Below are 19,364 nucleotides of genomic sequence, written 5' to 3' on the forward strand. Positions count from 1 at the left end.
TGTGGGGGAGAACCTCAGGCTAGAGGGGAAAAGAACATGTGGTGGAGAACCTCAGGCTGGAGGGGAAGAGAACATGTGGGAGGAGAACCTTAGCGGGGGAGGGGGAGAGAGAACGTCTGGGGGGAAACCTCAGGCTGGAGGGGAAGAGTACGTGTGGGGGAGAACCTCAGGCTGGAGGGGAAGAGAACATCTGGGGGAGAACCTCAGCAGGGGAGGGAGAGAACATCTAGGGGGAGAACCTCAGGCTGGATGGGAAGAGAACATCTGGGAGGAGAACCTCAGCGGGGGAGGAAGAGAATCTCAGCGGGGGTGCTGAGAACCTCCTGGGCTGGAGCATCCCTACGTTCCACTGACACTCTCACTCCCTCCCCACCCCACGCCCCTGGCCTCGGGCCGCCCTCCCTCCCTCCCTCCATCCGCTGGGCGCGGACCTCCGCTCCGAACCGCCCGACCGACCTAAGAGCTGGTCCAGGGCCGGGAGGCCGGCGGACACCAACAGCTGTCCATTCCGCACCGACGGCCGCGTCCCCGCAATGGAGCGCAGCCGAGCGCCGCCGCTGCCGCCGCTCCCGGGCGCGGGACCCTTCCTGCGGAAGCTGCAGCCGCCGCCGCTGTCCGTCTCGTCGCCTCCCGCCGCCGCTGCCATCGCCGCCCTCGGGTCTCCCGCTGCCGTTCGCCCGGCACCGCCGACGCCGGTTGTCAAGGCCGCCATCTTGTTTCTCCCCGTGTTGACCCTAGCGGAACTCTGGGAGCCGGGACCTGCCCCGCCCCGCCCCGCCTCCTGTAGCACATCCAGCCAATGGATCGCGGGTTTCCTGCCTCCGAACGCCAATCAGGTAGCGCGTTGCTGAGAAGTGGGATTGGCTCGTGGACTTGTGGACGCCTGTTGGGTCCAGGTGAGAGTGCTAGGGGGAGAGCCGAGTGTCGGGTGAGGGGAGTTTGGGGGAGCCTGGAGGCCGAGCCTGAGGGGGCAGCCGCGGTCAAGGCCTGTCAGGGGCCGAGGCGGAGATCCCGAAGTACAGAAAGAGTGGAGGGAGGGGTTGTCGTCGCCCCGGATCGCCGTCTGCACCGTCTCCCTTCTCCACCCGGCGCGGGGAGGGGGAGCCACCGCCTCGGGGCCTTTCCTCGTCCCCTTTCCGTGGGGGAACAAGTCGGGTCCCGATGAGCTCTCTGCCGCCCGAGGATGCTTTGTTAGAAACCTAGGTCGGGCTTCCGATGGCAAGAGCCTTCCCTTTTTCCGCGCGGCTGAGCCGGGATCTTGGAATGAAAGACCTTGAACTTGGGGCTGGGGGTGGGGGGGGATGTGACTTCTTTCTTTTGGGGGGGGGGGAAGGGCAGGACCTGGGATTTGTCATCCCAGTGTGGAAACTTGCTCCCCTGGTGCTGCTCGGCGCCGCAGAAGCCTTACCGTTTGTTGTGTGTAACTTAAGAGGCTGTGGTGGGGGTAGGACGTGGGGCTGGAGAGCCCACGACTTCGGAGCGTGGGTCCGAGGGGCGTGGAGGGAAAGGAGCCCACGCGGGGTTTCCTGACCCCCGGGCGCCGGGCCGAAGAAACAGCCTGACCTCTCCACTTATCGGGAGACGCTTTTAGTTTATTTTAATTAGTGCTTCTGAAACACTTGGAGATCCTCTGGTGAGGAGGTGTGTGAATGCAAGTGTTACCCTGACAGAGCCTCGTTCACACATTTAATTGTCTTTTACTGTTAACGCAGCTGCAAACAACCAAAATACTTTTGGTATCTTTCCCCCAAAATTGACATAAAGAATTAGAGGTGTATGTGTTTTCTTTCGTGATTATAGGTGAACTTTGAACTGCGAGCTGCCTCATTAGAATAGAGAATTTATAATGTGTGAAAAATTCGTGCATACTTTGTAGCCGTATGGTTCCCTTTATCTGGTTTTTTTTAACTTTGCCCTTTCAAAATGAGCCGGTTGTTTTTTGTTTTCTGTTTTTTATTTTATTTTTTTGTTTTTTGTTTTTTTTTTTTTAACACTTTATGGCTAGTCAAAAATCTCAAATTATGCCTTCCTGATTTTAGGATGCAGTATTTTAGTCAATATGGTATTTTAAGGAGTTTTGTACTTAAAATGCGTGGAAAATGAAATTTTCATTTGTGTGGAATTGTATTTTTCTGTCGTAGGTGAATTTTCTTTTTCTTTTGAAGCATTTTCATCAACACTTAGGTTCAACGGGTGCTGAAGCTATGGGAAACCACCATTTCTGAAATTTCACCACTACAAATCTTTACTTTAGTAGCATTTTGCAAGTACCTCTTAAGTGCCTACAGCACTATGCTTGCTATTTGAGAGGCTATACAAATGATGTCAAAAAACCAAAATATTATTCACCCTTCAGACTTAGGGGAGATCATTGCACAGGTGATTCAATGTAGTGGGAAAAGACCAATGCATTTGAACTTATGCTAAATACAGAACAAAGTATACTGAACTAAAATTTGTGGTGCAAATGTACTGTAACATTGAGATCAACCTCAGAGGCTGTCAATTCAGAACATTCTAATATATAAACTGGTGTTCACTGCTGTTTTGATAACCATAGAGCTTGTGTTTGACCTGAAATGTTATAGACATTACTCTTAACAAGCTTTTCTTACATACATATTTCTTTAAAAAACAAGGGAGTCTTCCTGCCCTAGTCTTGACTTCCTTTGGGTTTTAACTGTTTAAATTTTGTTTGATTGCTGGAACTGATGGGATACCCTAACTTTCAGTTTAGATAGAGAAGTAAAAGATATATACGTATTAAAGCATTATTGAAATCCTAGGGATAGGGACTAGATCTGTAATTTCATTGTCACCAGGAACTCTTCTTTGAGAAAATGCCTTCTACCAGGGCAGAGCCACCCCTCTGCCTACAACACTGAGAAGTAAGATGTCTTGCCCATGGTCACAAATACAGTTCGTAAGGTGCCAGAGAAGGTTCTTGAACCCAGGTCTTCTTTCCTTTGAAGTTAGTTCACTATCCACTAAGGCTGGGTATCATAGGAATATATAAAATTGATCTTTTGTGTTTTGGCCAGTAGGCAAAACCTTTTAAAATAGACATGTAATTAAAAAGTAATTTGAGAAAGGAGAGCATTTTTAAGTGAATCCTGGAAATCTTTACTGAGGAGGTAGCAACCGGGCTCAACCTAGAAGGAAGACAAGCTCAAGCTGAAGTAGCACATCCCAGGATTCTGCTAAGTTTCTTGGTAGGAACTATGCAATTAAAACCAAGAAGTTTCATGGCAAAAATGAAAAATGGACATTCAATTCTGTATAGACCTGTAGTTTTAATATTTTGCTCAATCATGAGAATTGTAAAGACAACAGAAAATTAAATGTCAGGCTAAGAAATTTGTATTTTATTCCAGAAGCAATGGGAAACCTCTGAAGATTTTTGAGGTGAGTGATGTGGTCAGACTTGTGTTTTAAGAAGATAAATTATTTTGGCAATTCTGTGAAGGGTGAATTGCTAGGAGAGCAGAGAGCTGTTAGGAACGCAATGATAAAAGGGTTTGCTTGTATTGTAAAGTTCAAGTCTTCTACTGAGCAAAACCCATTTGCCAACTTATAGCAGTTCCATCCTGTATTTTGAAATGAGACTTAGTATTCTTTGATTTCAAACATACTTTGGTACTTTTGAGTTTATGGTCTTATATGGTACACTTTCAATTATTGTAGATTACAACTCATTTATGCTTGCTTCTGTCTAATTCTTATCCATATCACCTCATAATTCCTTCATGTAAGATCTGCCCAATGCACCCATAGCCTTCCCATGCAACTTTTAATATATTGTGGATTTTAACATAATTGATACATTTTCTCCTAATGGATTTATGGTAGGCACTGTGCTAAGACTTGGGGATACAAAAAGAGGTAAAAGATAGTTCCTGCCCTCAAGGAACTCACAGTCTAATGGGAGATACTACAAGCAAGCAATTATATACAATTTATTTACATTGTTTATTTACAGTTGTTGCCTTAAGTGAAAAAAAACAAAACAAAGCAGTCTTATTTTTCCTTCGATTTTCCATAAGCCTGTTTTACTGAGCCCTTTGGAACACCCTTTTTACTATGAATAGAATTCCTCTAGGTTTTGATTAAATATTGTTGACCTCTTTGCTTTTCCATGACTGCTCACTTTGAAACCTTTTCCAATGGAGATTATTCTTCCTACTTTCTTGTCCACTTCTTCAGTGCTTCAGGGATGGTTCATGCAGTTATTTAATAAACATTAAGTGCTTGTTATGTGCCAGGCACTGTGCTATGTGCTGAGGATAGAAAGAGGCAAAAGACAGTCCTTTAAAGAATTCACAATCAAACTGGGGAGACAGTACACAAACTATTATCTGTAAGCAAGACATACATAGGATAAATTGGAAATCATCAACAGATTTTAGCTGTGACTTAAGGGAAGCTAGGAAGTAAAGATAAGGAGGGAGAGAATTCCAGGCATGGGGGACAGCCATTTGAAAATGCCCAGAGTTGGGAGATGGAGTGTAGTGTGCTAGGCATATCAAGGAGGTCAATCTCACTAGATTACAAAGTATACAGGATTGAGTAAAGTGTAATAAGAATAGAAAAGTAGAGTGGGGGGGTGGGATGCAAATTATAAAGGTCTTTGAATACTAGAGGATTTTATATTTGATCCTTTGGGGGGGAGGGGTCATGACCTAGTCATATTTGCATTTTAGGAAAATAGCTGGGCTAACGATGGCTGGACAGACAGGAATAGGGAGAGACTCTAGTCAGTGAGACCATTCAGCAGTCTATTTCAGTAGTCCAGGTGTGAGGTGATGAGGACCAGCAGCAGTGTGGTGGTAATTTCAAGAGAGAAGGGGTTGTATACAAGAGTTGTGAAAGTGACATCAACAGGATTTAGCAACAGAGTGGCTATGAGTATGAGAGTGTGGAGTTAGCAACAACTAGGTTGCTTAGGAGGATGGTGGTGCCCTCAGTACTGAAAGTGCAGTTGGGACAAGGGGAATGTTTTTGGGTGGAGTGAGGAAGATAATGAGTTCTGTTTTGGGCATGTTGAGTTTAAGATGTCTATGGGACTCCAACTAGAGATGTCTAATAGTTGGAGATATGATAATAAAGGTCGGGAGAGATTAGGGCTGGATTAATAGATTTGAGAAACATCTGCATAGAGATGATAACTTAATCTGAAGGAGCTGATGAGATCACCATGTAAGGTATAAAGGAAGAAGAGAAGGCAGAGGATATCTACTATTAGTGGCCAGGATCTGGACTTCACAGGTGTGGCCTGAGTAAAGATCCAGAAAAGAAGCTGGAGTGGTTATAGATAGGGTAAGAATGATAGCAAAAACCTAGAGAGGATAGTTCCCATCAACCTTAGTATTCTTATCACCTTCCTTGGTCCCTCCGATTGGAGGGTGGAGCCATGAACTATAAAGAGAGAGCATAGCTTAGAGCATTTTTTTCAAATTCTGGCTGTACTATTTTGAGACTTCTCTGACTTCTCCACCATTCCTCTCTCCTTTTATCCCTCCCATGGTGCCTCCTTCTGCCTCTCAGCTTTTTGGCTTCCATATATGTGTTGTTTTCCCCCCTTAGATTGTAAGCTCCTTGAGGGCAGGAACTGTGTTTTTTGTATTTGCATCCTTAGTGCAGTACCTGGCACATAGTTGGTGTGTTTATTAGTGAGAGTATCCAGGAAGAGGGGGCAGGAAACAGTATCAAAGGCTGCAGAGAGGTCCATAAGGGTGAGGATTGAGAAAAGGCTGTTAGATTTAGCAATTTATAAATAGTAACTTTGAAGACAGCAGTTTTGATTCAACAATGAGTTTGGAACTTCCAGGTTGTAGAAAAGAGACAGAGGGAAAGTAAGTGGAGGCACTTTTTATAGATGACCTCAAGAAATTTAGCTACAAAAAAGAGAATTAATTAGGGTGGATGGATCAAATCAGGGTTTTTGGAAGCTGTAAAAATGCGTACATTTACAGGTAACTAAAATCTGTATACAGATAACTATATAAATACAAGATATATGCAGTATACATTAAAGGTGTTAACCAAAAAACTATCACAAGTCCATGAGACATGCTTTGCAACTGGATTTATTAGAAGAGAAATGAACATGCATGTGGAACCCTAATGCAAGGGCAAAGAGTTCACAATCCAAACAGAAGCTTGCATATTTGTGAGATTACAACAAAGGAAGGAGGAGGAAACAAATCTCCTCCTAAATGGGAGTAGCCAGGGTGGAGGAAAGGTGCAGTAGGGATGGGAGAAAGACTAAACCCCTCCCAAGGGGAGCATTCTTTTCCCTTGGGAACTGCTAGACCATGAAGTTAAGATGGTCTCCTTAACTACAAGATTCCTAGCTGCACAAGCAGTTTCTCAGTCTAGGGCAGACTGACCAGCGCTTGTCTTGACTCCTGGGGACATGTAGGGAGTCCAGCTTGGGGTGCAAATATCAAATTATGAATTATGTCAGCTGGGAAGGATGGGGCTTCATCCTTGACACGTTCAGTGTCGTTTGCGTGCTCTGGGTCCAGTGTTTCTGGAAAATGTGTCAATTCAAAAGGACAAGTTCAGGAGACCCCTTAACAAAGGTAATCTCAGAGGGCAAATAATAAGAGGACAGAAAGATCTGCAGAAGGTGAGATTTGACTTGAATTTTGAAGGAAGTCAGGATATGAATGTGATATTAAAAAGGCAGGAGGGGTTTGTTAAGGGATTAGGTAATGGGGAGGGGTCCCAGCCTCAGTGGAATTGTACATGTGGTTACCCACAATGCATTTGGAAAAATGGGGGGGTGGGGGAGGAAATGTATGTATGATGATATATAATAAGCCTCTTTACATCAGAAATTTATTCTGGGTCAGTTCTTTACTATTACTGTGCAGGCACCATCTTAAGGGGAGCCCCTTCTATGGTTTGGTGGTCAAGCATCCTGCTGTACATCCTGGTGGTACTGCTTTCTGATTGGCTAGCTATTGTGATCCTGTCTGGTCAAGATGGATGATGTAGTTGTGTTTGAATGCATGGACATACCTGTTTCCTTGGGAAATGTGTGAATTGGGTCTGGGGGCAGAGGCTAGTTAGAGAATTGAGTCTAGGGGCAGTGGCTAGCTAGGGGCATTGGGTCTGCCTATGATTGAGTTTGGGGACCTGTGATGTGATTAAGGCCAGATTTTGTGGTCAAATCAGGGCATATCTGCTGTTCAGTGGGACCCATAAGGAAGTTAGAATATTGGGCCTGGGGGAGGCTTTATTGGGATTCCCTCACAAGGAGTAGAGAAGAGCCTAGTATAGCTGGGTCATAGAGTATATCAGAGGAGTAAAGTGTAAAGTTAGAAAGGTAGGAGGGGACAGATTGTAAAAGACTTTAAATGCCAAACAGAAGACTTCATATTTGGTATGGAGGTAATAGAGAGCCACTTGAGTTTATTGAATGAGGGATCATACGATCAGACTTGGGCTTTAATAAAATTGACTTTGGCAACTTAGTGGAAGATAGATTGGAATGGGGAGATCTGTAGCATATTACTAAGGAAGAATTGTGTACCAAAAATGGTTTAAAAGACAGCAAAGATATATACTACCAGAAAAGCTGATGGACTAGTTGAGTTAAAGAGTGAAGGATAACAACTGGTGTCTTTTCCATGGCTACCAATGTAATGCTATCTACTCATGCTTTTTCAAACCTCAAACCTGGATTAATTTTAACATTTACTATTTACCTACCAATTCTGCTAAATGCCTGTGGAGAAACTCAGTTAACAGTGCTGACCAGGTCCATTTCAAATATGTTATGTAATCTCAACCATACTATACCTATTGCATGCCAATATTTTTACCTTTCCCTGATGGAGTCTTCCCTCAGTTTCTGATCCAGATCTTTTTTCCTTAAGACACTTAGGCCACCTCTTTCTCAGCAGAGGCCTCAACTCATACTTAATTTAAAAAAAAAAATGTAGGCCTTTCATTGAGAGGCCCTTCTTTTCCTCAATTTTGTATTTTAAATGACCTCAATATTTTCCTTTATTCTCTCCTCCTGTGCTCTAATCTTGAAAAAATAGGTCACCCTCCTGCCAATGCCAAACCCTCCATATGTATACCCTGATCCCATATCTTGCTTCCCAGAGTGCTGAAGCCAAGAAGACACTAATGGAAATTGCTGCCACTTTTACTCTGCGTGGTATGCTGAGTCATCAGCTATTCCTGCTCAGCAATCAGGGACCCCTCATTGATTGGTTTATACATAGCCAGAAACATGTGTCCTCCTTTCTCCTGAACTCCCACGTAGTCAGTTGGAAGGAGGCAGAGAATATCTTCTCACTGTGTTACCTTTCTAGGCTTTGAAAAGGAAACAAATGCTTAAAACATTTTCTGAACAAGGCAAAATCAATAATTACATCACAGTTATTCAGTATAAAGCAAATGAGGTAACTACATCACGGTTAATATATAATATAAAGAGATATGTATATAGACATATATAGTTATGTGCATATAAAACTACACTCATATAAGACAAATAGATAAATAATTAATACATCACAGTCCATACATAAACCTCTGTCTCCATTTCTCACCAATGTACAATATCCTTGGGAGAGAGTAGGTACTTACTTAAAGATACCTAGCAGAGAGATACATAAATGAGGAAGATTGATGTTCTAGAGCAGTTCACAACTCTGAATTGTAGGCCTTACTGTCTTCCCTTCAGAACAATTGTACTACAGGAAGCTGCTTTTCTTCTGAAGAGTTCCCTTCTGATCCTCACTGCTATCCCGCTGAGCAAATCCACCCTTCTTCTACTCTAGAATTGATGAAGCAGTGAAAGGCCCTTTTAACTCACACTCTTAAAAATGTGCTGAGGAACTGCTAAGTTATTGTAATGATAAGCAGTTCCTTAAACTAGAATGCTACAAACAAACAACTCTTCACTCAACTGGATTTTAATCAGCTCCCAGTTTTTTTGTTATAGCAAAATATAGCCCATAGGAGGATAGTTCTCTGGGCAGTACAAACAAGCCCAACCAGCTCTTCCATGGATACAATGCTCTAACAATCATTTTTGAGAGGTTTCACCTCTCCTAAGTTGTAGATGGTGTTGCAGTGCAGTAAGCTAAATTTTGTTCTCTTCTGGTGAGCTCTTACCTTTTTTCTCTTTTAATGTAATTTTTAAAAAAAATTTTTAATTTAATAAGCACCAAATAAATATTTCCATATACATTGTAGAGCAGAAGAGAAGTATACATGAAACTATGAATCACTTATGTAGAATTTGCTTTTCTTTTAAAATATATAGTATTAAACATAGAAGTTTTGAGGCCATTCTATCCTGTGGTTCCTTCTGGCCTTTTTTTTTGGGGTGGGGAGAGGGAGACATACTCTTATCTCCTCTTGCCTTTTTACTACCCCATTCCCCCAAATTAAAAAAAAAAACCTTATAACAAATATGCATAGTTGAGCAAATCAAATTCACCCATTGGCCATTAATATATCTCATTCTGTACCTTGACTTCATTCTATGTCTAGTTGGGCAGTATGCTTCATCATCCATGTTTTGGAATCAGGGTTAGTCATGTCATTGATTTCCCCTAGACTTTCAAAGTTGTTTTTGTTTATAATATTGTTCTTGCATAAATTATTCTCTGGTTCTGCTCTTTTCATTCTGCATCAGTTCACAAATTCTTCCCAGATTTCTTTGAAACTGTCAGTTTTATTGTTTCTTACATCACAAAAATATTCCATTATATTCACATACCATAATTTGTTCACTCATTCCCTAATTGGTGGCACTCTCCTAGTTTCTAACTCTTTGCCATTACAAATAGAGCTGCTATAAGTACTTCTGTTCTTTTTGTAAATAGGGGTTCTTTTCTACTTCTTTTTTCTCTTTCAGGTGTAGGCCTTAGTAGTATTATCACTATAATGCAGCTCAGTTTCTGTTTTTGGCTTACTTGCTGTCAGTGCCTAGTAGTTCAATTTTTGGGCCAAAGTGTTTAGAGAGTCAATAACTTTCCTTGCATAATTACAAACTGACATCAAAAATGGTTTGAGGGGGTGGAGCCAAGATGGCAGAGTAAAAGCAGTGACTTGCTTGAGCTCTCCCCCAAACCTCTCCAAATACCTGTAAAAAATGGCTCTAAACAAATTCTAAAGCAGCAGAACCCACAAAAAACCAGAGTGAAACAAATTTCCAGTCCAAGACAACCTGGATGGTTGATCAGAAAGGTATATCACGCCAGGCTGGGAGAGGAGCGCAGTTCAACATGGGCGCACAGGCAAAGGAGGCCTCAGGGAACCTGGAGCAGGCCTCAGAGGACTGAATCACAGGCAGCTATGGTGGTTTCCAGAATTCTCAACCCACAAACACCAAAGACAACTTAGAAGGTCGTCTGTTTCTGCGGTGAGAGAGAGAAGCTCAGTTCCAGTTCCTGAGCCTGGCCCCTGGGCGGTGGCTGCGTCCTGAGCTTCTGGCCCACAGACAGAGGGGGAATCGAGGGGCTGCTTAGAGGAGGATTACAGAGATCTTTTCACTGGTGCAAGATTCTCTTGTTTTGCCATATTTAGATCTGGGGTCACAGTTCTACATGGTGGTCCTGGGGCAAGAAGGAGCTCGGTGGAGCTTGTGGTGGCTGTGGAGAGGAAATCCTCCTTACAGTTCTAAGACAGAAAAGAATGCTTGTGGTCACTCATAGACCAGAGCAAAGGCCAGGAAAGGAGTAAACACCTCACCCTTGATCATAGCACCTTGGAAGAACTGAAAATTTACAAGTCCCTTGAAGTATCTCTGAAAACAGCTGCACAAAACCCCTGAAGCTTGGGACAGTACATTTTCCACACTGGAAACAGAACCCTACCATAACAAAGAGTTTAAAACTCAAGTAATTGACTGGGATCATGAGCAAGCAGTGCAAAAATAGTCAGACCATAAAATCTTACTTTGGTGACAAAGAAGATCAAAACATACAACCAGAAGAAGACAACAAAGTCAAAGTTCCTACATCCAAAGCCTCCAAGAAAAATATGAATTGGTCCCAGGCCATGGAAGAGCTCAAAAAGGATTTTGAAATGCAAGTAAGAGAAGTAGAGGAAGAACTGAGAGTGATGCAAGAAAATCATGAAAAACAAGTCAACAGCTTGCTAAAGGAGACCCAAAAAATAATGAAGAAAATAACACCTTAAAAAATAGCCTAACCCAAATGGCAAAAGAGGTCCAAAAAGCCAGTGAGGAGAAGAATGCCTTAAAAAGCAAAATTGGCCAAATGGAAAAGGAAGTCCAAAAGCTTACTGAAGAAAATACTTCCTTAAAAATTAGAATAGAGCAATTGGAAGCTAATGACTCTATTTGAAATCTAGACACTATAAAACAAATCCAAAAGAATGAAAAAATAGAAGACAGTATGAAATATCTCATTGGAAAAACAACTAACCTGGAAAATAGACCCAGGAGAGAGAATTTAAAAACTATTGGATTATCTGAAAGCCATGATCAAAAAAAAAAGCCTAGACATCATCTTTCAAGAAATTATCAAGGAAAACTGCTCTGATAGTTTAGAACCAGAGGGCAAATTAGAAATGGAAAGAATCCATTGATCACATCTTGAAAGAGATTCCCCAAAGGAAAACTCCTAGGAATATTGTAGCAAAATTCCAGAGTTCCCAGGTCGAGGAGAAAATATTGCAAGCAGTCAGAAAGAAACAATTCAAGTATTGTGGAAACACTATCAGGATAACACAAGATTTAGCAGCTTCTCCAGTAAGCGACCTCAGGGCATAGAATATAATATTCTGGAGGGCAAAAGAGATAGAATTACAACCAAAAATCACCTACCTAGCAAAACAGTATAATCCTTTAGGGGAAAAAATGGTCATTCAGTGAAATAGGAGACTTTGAAGCATTCTTGATGAAAAGACCAGAGCTGAATAGAAAATTTGACTTTCAAATACAAGACTCAAGTGAAACATGAAGAGGTAAACAGGAAAGAGAAATCATAAGGGACTTATTAAGGTTGAACTGTTTACATTCCTGCATGGAAAAGATGATATTTGTAACTCATGAGTCCTTTGTCAGTATTAGGTTAGTGGGAGGGGAAAAAAATTATATGTATGTATAGATAGATAGAGGGCACAGGGTGAGTTGAAAATGAAGGGGTGATATCTGGAAAATAAAATTAAGAGGTGAAAGAGGATTATACTGGGAGAAAGAGAAAGGGAGAGGTAGAATGGGGTAAATTATCTCGCATGAAACGAACAGGAAAAGGCTTTTACAGTGGAGTAGAAATGAGGGAAGGTGAGAGGGAATGAGTGAATCTTATTCTCACAGGATTTGCCTTAAGGAGGTAATAACATACACAATGGGATATTAAAATCTATCTTACCCTACAGGAAAATAAGGGGGCAAGGGGACAAGAGAGCAAGGGAATGATAGAGGGGTGGGCAGATTGGAGGAGGGAATAATCAGAAGCAAATACTTCTGAGGAGGGACAGGGTCAAAAGAGAGAATAGAATAAATTCGGGACAGGATAGGATGAAGAGAAATATACTTAGTTTTTCACATGACTACTATGGAAGTGTTTTGCATGACTACACATCTATAACCTGTACCGAGTTCCTTGCCTTCTCAATGAGGGTGGGTGGGGAGGGGGGAAGGGAGAAAATTTGGAGCCCAAAGTTTTAAAAACAAAAGTTAAAAAAAAACCATTGTTTTCACATGCAGCTGGTAAATAAGAAATACAGGCAATGGGGTATTAATATATATCCTGCCCTACAGGAAAATAGAAGGGGTAGGGGATAAGAGAAGGGGGGGAAGAGATAGAAGGGAGGGCAGATTAGGGGAAGGGGTATGCAGAATGCATGCCATCTTGGGGTGGGGGCAGGGATGAGATGGGGAGAAAATTTGGCACTCAAAATCTTGAGGAAGTGAAGGTTGAAAACTAAAAATAAATAAATTTTAAAAAAAAGAATGGTTTAAACAGTTCACAACTTCACCAACAAGATATTCCTGCACTCTCTTCCCACAGTCATTTCAACATTTGTTATCTTTACCAATTGGCACGGTGTGAGGTAAATATTTAGTTGTTTTAATTTGCATTTCTCTTAGTGATTTGGAACATATTTTCAAATGCTCATTTATAGTTTGCAGTTCTTTTGAAAACTATTCATGTCCATTGACCACTTCAGTATTGGGCTCATATATGTGTGTGTGTGTGTGTGTAACTTCATTCACCAAATATTTTGAATATCAAACTTTTTGAGAATTATTGTCTCTTTAAGACTCATTTTTTAAGTTAACAAAAAGTATTCCTTGGCCATATTTTCCTCCATCTTGTGAAGATGATTTTTTAAAAGCCAAGTTTGGAAAAAGCAAAAGAAAACACATACTACTTATGTACCTAAGCTATTTAGTAATGATGGAATGTCCCTGGGGATTCAAACATGATAATTACTATAAGGTAAAGGATAAATACCTTTATAATTTGTTGAATTGGGTTGAACTGTTAAAGAAGCTCCTAAAGAATATATTTGTAAAAAATATGTGTATATGTGTATATATATATATATACGTATATGTATGTATATATATATATATATACACATATATATTTGCCATGTGTCTTGAGAATCTGATCAAAAGGACTATAAGCCAGAAAGGTTGGGGAGAGGTAGAAGATCGCCTATGTGTAATTCCTTTGTTAAATACTAAAGAGAGTAGTCACAAAGAAGGAAGATGAGCGGCTTAAACACTTAGAAATTCACAGAAAACAACCAGTAGTAAGCACATGGTTCCAAGTGTAAATAAAATACCCAAAGATTAGGCAACAGGAAAGATGAACTAGAAGCCCTAATTCAAGGAGGCACATTTGACCTTATATCACATGGGGTGAAATCCGTGACTCTCCATGTGTATGTACTTTATTCAAAAGAAACTGGATAGGTAGAGGCATTTGTGGGATGGGGCAGCATTGTAGATTAAGGAGGTGTTCTTGTGTGGAGAAATTCAGGAACTGTAATTGAAGAATGTCATGTAAAGTATTTGGGACAAGGTCAGAGGAGGGAGATTACTGACAACAGAGAAGAAACTGCTACTCAGTTTTTTATTCGTTTCTGTTTTCTTTGCAAAGGAGAATGACCCAACACGAATGACCACAAGGAAGTGATAGCCACGACAAGAAAGAAAATTTTTTTTAAAAAACACCTAGCTGTTCTTAATGAACTCAAGTCATCTGGCCTGAGAAACTAATGTAGTCGGGTTCTACAAGGACTGCCAGATAGGATTGCTGGGCCACTTCAAAAAGATACATTTTTATGCAGAGTTGTTTTTATGTCACTTAAATTTATCTCAGCATCCCTTTCTTCCCAGAAAGCCATCCTTATAACGAATTTTTTTTTTTTTTGTTAAGAAAAAGAAGAGAAAATAAAACCAATTAGTCTACCAAAAAGTCTGAAAATATATGCAATGATCTTCGCTTCTGGACATCTCACCTCTGCAGAGGAATTGAAGGATATGTGTTTTTAGATCTCTTCTTCGGGGCCGTGCTTATTCTTTGCAATTCTGCAGTATTCGGTTTTGGTTGTTTGGTGGTTCTTTCCATTTACATTATTTAGTCATTGTTTATGTTGTTCTTTTAGTTCTGCTTGCTTCTTTCTGCATCAGTTCTTGGAAGTCATTCCACACCTCTGTATTCATCATATTTTGCATTTCTTACAACATGGCAATAGTACATTTGCTCTCATGTACAGTTTGTTTAGCCATTTCGCCAATCAACGGGTACCTACTTTGTTTCCATTTCTTTAATACCACAAAAAGTTTTGCAACAAATATTTTGATGTTTATGGAGACTTTCTTCTTATCAATGACTTCCTTGGGATATAAATTTAGTAGTAGAATCTCCAAGTTTTAGTCACTTTATGTGCATAAATCCAAACTGCTTTTCAAATGGTTGTATTAATTCATAGCTCCACCAACAATGCACTTGTGTGCATATCTTTTAACAACTTGTCCAACATTGACTTTCCATTTTTTTTTTATCTTTGCTGATTTGATGAGTATGAGGTGAAACCTCAGGATTACTTTGGTTTGTATTTCTCTTATTAGTAATTTGGAGCATTTCATATAGCTTTTAATAGTTTTCAGTTCTTTTGAAAACTGTTTGTTCATATCTACCTACCTGTTAATCTGTTGGTGAATGACTGTTGGTTATCTATCTTTTTTATCTCCATGTATGTTATACATTTTGTAGTTATTTGGAATGTTATTTCCCTTTCTATCATTGCTCCTTAGACTTCTTTATCATTATATAGAAATGTAGTTGATTTTTGAGGGTTGTAGCCTGCACTTTGCTGAAGCTATATTGCCTCACTGTTTTCCTAGGATTTTCCAAACACATCATCATGTTATTAGCAGATAGGGTTATTTTTTTTCTCCTTTTAACCTATGTTTATAATTTTAACTTCTTTCTTTTGTTTTCTTACTGTCGTTAGCATTTACAGAATGATATCAAATAACAGTGAAGAGAATGAACATCTTTGCTTTACTCCTGTATTTATTGGAAATGATTCTAGTATATCTCCATTGCATATGATGCTTCCTTTTTATTTTAAGATAGATAATTTTTGTGGTATTAAAAAAGGTCCCTCTATGCCTATACTTTTTAAGTTGGTCTTTTTGTTTGTTTGCTTTTAACATAAATGAGTGCTGTACTTTGCCAAAGCCTTTTTCTCTGTCTGTTGAGATAATCATGTGGATTTGGATGTTTCTGTTTTTATATGATTAGTTATGTTGATTGCTTTCCTAATATCAAACCATCCTTCCATACCTGGTATGAATCCAACTTAATCATAATGAATGCTTTCTTGAATAAATCACTGTAGTCTGACAGGATTTTGTTTAAAATTTTTAAAATTTATATTCATTAATATCAGTCTATGTTTTTCTTTACTGGTTGAAGTATTAGGGATGTGTATGTGTGTGTATGAAACTGTTGTTTTTTTAGATTCACTTGATGATAGTAAACTTGTTTGTCTAGCCCATCATCTTTATTCTGTATGTCACCCGTTTTCATTTTATTGGGTTGTTTATTCACAATCACTAACAACTGCTAATTCACAATTAAAATTATGAAAGTTAGGTATATACTTTCCTCTGTTTCTGACATTAGGGGTCTTTTTCCCAAGTTATGATTTTTTTCTCCCTTTTTTGCTATAAATACAAAACTGTCTTTTTTAGTTGAATTTTTTTTAAAGGTGATCTTATTACCACCAGTTCTCTACTCTCATCTCACTCTCCCACCCCACCCTCTATCCCTTTTTGGAATTTTGCTTATTTCTTCATCATGCTTGCTTTTATCTAGTTAATTAGCTCTTCCTTTTTTTTTAACTCCCATTTAATCATCAAGTAGAATCCCCCTTTCTTTTCCTTCAGTTTATTTTTTTAGGGTTTTTTTAAAAATATTTAATTTCCTTTGCCTTTATCTAGAGAAGGTTCCTTTCCCACATTTTCTTCATTATTTATCTTCCCTTTCTGTCTATTCTAGACTTTTATTCTTTGATTCATATTCTTATACTGTTAATCCTTTTTTGTCTATATTATTACAGAATTAAAATTTTTAAGGCGTCTTTTTTGAGCCCACCCATTTAAGCCGTTTTTGTTAATACCTTGTAGATCTTGCCCCCAGGCCACTTTTTCTGTTTTGCCTCAGTTTTAGAAATACCAATTCCTGCAGCTAACAGACAAGATATTGTCCCATGGTAGGAATCTGCCCATGTCCCTGATCTTACTGGGAAGGCTTTTAGTTTATCTCCATTACAGATAATACTTGCTGATAGTTTTAGATAGATGCTACTTATCATTTAAAGGAAAAGCTCCATTTATTCCTTGCTTTCTAGTGTTTTTAATAGGAAAGGGTGTTGCATTTTGTTAAAAGCTTTTTCTGCATCTATTAAGATAATAATATGATTTCTTTTGGTTTTGTTATTGATATGGTCAATAATGCTGATCATTTTCCTAATATTGAACTTAGTCCTGTGTTCCTGGTATAAATCCCACCTGGTCATAATGTAAAATTCTAATTTATACTTAACAAATGATGCACTTGTATTTCCTACACCTTTCAGTTGATTGTGTGAATATAGAGATGCAAAATGCTGTAGAATGTGATTTATGAAAATCTCTCTTACCTTCATCAACCAGAATAAAATGTACTTGTAGATTATTTTGAAGATATGGAAAAGTAGGTGCATAATTATTATTTGATAGTTACTAATATTGGTAACAAGGTTTGAGATTTTTTCTAATCCCTAACCATCCTCACCTGTTTCAGACAGGTAATCAATCACTCAATACCCTTAAAATTGTAATGCCTCCATTATGAGCCTCTTATTGTATATACTTACTTGGTCTAGTTCAGCTGTTCTTCCACTTTTTTGTTTACTTTAATAGCCTTTCAGCTTCTTCTTATAAATCATTGGGGCTTGTGACGTTCAATTTTAAAATGGGTGATTCCATTTCTCATTGATGGTGAAAAACGTTTGTCATAAAAGTCCTTAGCATTGTTTATCAGTTTTTGTCTGCTTATTTCTATAAGCTAGGTAGTGTAGCGGATAGAGTACTGGGTGTGGAGTTTGAAAGATGCCATATCAGATTCTTCCCAAGATATTTAGTAGGTATGTGATCCTGCTCTATCCTCTTCCGTAAAATGGGGATGATAAAAATAGCACCTGTTTTACTATAGAGTGATTGTAAAAATCAAATGAAAAAGCACACATACAATGCTTTGCAAACCTTAAAGTGTTATGTAAATGCTAACTATTATGATTCCAAGTTCGTTGTTTTTTTTTAATTAATTTATTTTGATTTATCAACAATCACTTCCATATGCTTTTGAGTTTAAAATTTTTCTCCCTCTCCCTCCCCACCTTCCTCCCCAAGACGGCACACAATCTGATATAGACTATACATCTACATTCCTATTAAACATATTTTCACATTAGTGATGTTGTAAGTAAGAATTAGAACCAATAGGAGGAACCACCGGAGAGAGGAAACAAAACACAACCAAAGAAAAAAAATAGCAAATAGTATGCTTTGATCTGCATTCAAACTCCATAGTTCTTTCTTCTTTATGGATAGCATTTTCCATCACGAGGCCTTGAGAGATGTCTTAGATCCTTGTATTGCTAAGAAGGGTTAAGTTTATCAATATTAGTCATTGCACAATATGGCTGTTATTGTGTACAACGTTCTCCTGGTTCTGCTAACTTCACTCAGCATCAGACCATACAAGTCTTTCCAGGTTTTTCTGAAGTCAGCCTATTCATCATTTCTTATAGCACAATAGTATTCCATCACATTCATATACCACAACTTGTTCGGCCATTCCCCAATTGATGGGCACGCTCTCAATTTCCAATTCTTTGCCACCACAAAAAGAGCTGCTATACATATTTTTGTACATGTGGGTCCTTTTCCCATTTGTATGATCTCTTTGGGATATAGTTCTAGAAGTGCTATTGCTAGGTCAAAGGGTATGCACATTGTTATAGCCCTTTGGGCATAGTTCCAAATTGCTCTCCAAAATGGTTGGATCATTTCACAACTCCACCAACAATGTGTGAGTGTTCCAATTTTCCCACATCTTCTCCAACATTTATCATTTTCCTATTACATTAAATTGAAAAGTTTTTGCACAAACAAACCCAATGCAACCAAGATTAGAAGGAAAGTAGAAAATTGGGAAAGAATTTCACAGCCAGTCTCTCTGATAAGGGCCTCATTTCTAAAATATGTAGAGAATTAAGTCAAATTTATAATAATACAAGTCATTCCCCAATTGATAAATTGTCAAAGGATATGAACAGGCAGTTCTCAGATGAAGAAATTAAAGCCATTTATAGTCATATGAAAAAATGCTCTAAATCACTATTGATTAGAGAAATGCAAATCAAAACAACTCTGAGGTACCACATCACACCTATCAGATTGGCCAAGATGACAGAACAGAAAAATGATAAATGTTGGAGAAGATGTGGGAAAATTCGAACACCAAGTTCATTGTTAAGTGTCATCAGAATGACTTTACTCAGTTGAGCCTGCACCAGACTTTCTTTACACTTGCTTTTCCTTCCACCATTTTTCTTTGTTTAATGAAGTGATACGTCAAATTTCCTGAAGAAATGGTAATAGTGGATATCAGTGTCTGGTCTTAGATTTATTTACCATTTTTCAGCATCAGTAGTGTTTTCAAATTGATCAAATTGGAATTTCCCCAATTTCATAATAGATTTTTGAGAAGCTTTTTTCAAATTTGATATTGGTTTTTATCTTCAACAAATCAGTGATGTGACTACACAGACAACTGGAAATGATTCTCACATAA

General features: G+C 39.2%; 2 protein-coding genes across 3 annotated transcripts in view; one reads left to right on the forward strand and one right to left on the reverse strand.

Moving 5' to 3' along the window:
• The window catches only part of ELP4 (elongator acetyltransferase complex subunit 4), a 265,396-nt gene extending 264,669 nt beyond the window's left edge, over positions 1 to 727 (reverse strand). Inside the window, exon 1 of the mRNA XM_027837873.1 lies at positions 457 to 727. Within this exon, the coding sequence (XP_027693674.1) occupies positions 457 to 712 (256 nt within the window). The 5' untranslated portion in view covers positions 713 to 727. The remainder of the gene's footprint in view (positions 1 to 456) is intronic.
• A 113-nt stretch (positions 728 to 840) lies between these two features.
• Positions 841 to 19,364, forward strand: part of IMMP1L (inner mitochondrial membrane peptidase subunit 1) — a 95,377-nt gene continuing 76,853 nt past the window's right edge. For both annotated transcript variants that reach the window (XM_027837777.1, XM_027837774.1), the window contains exon 1: positions 841 to 896. The gene's annotated coding sequence lies outside the window, so the exon portion shown is untranslated. The remainder of the gene's footprint in view (positions 897 to 19,364) is intronic.

The sequence above is a fragment of the Vombatus ursinus genome, unplaced genomic scaffold (genome assembly GCF_900497805.2).
Source record: "Vombatus ursinus unplaced genomic scaffold, bare-nosed wombat genome assembly UNPS02014822.1, whole genome shotgun sequence".
NCBI classification, from domain to species: Eukaryota; Metazoa; Chordata; class Mammalia; order Diprotodontia; family Vombatidae; genus Vombatus; species Vombatus ursinus.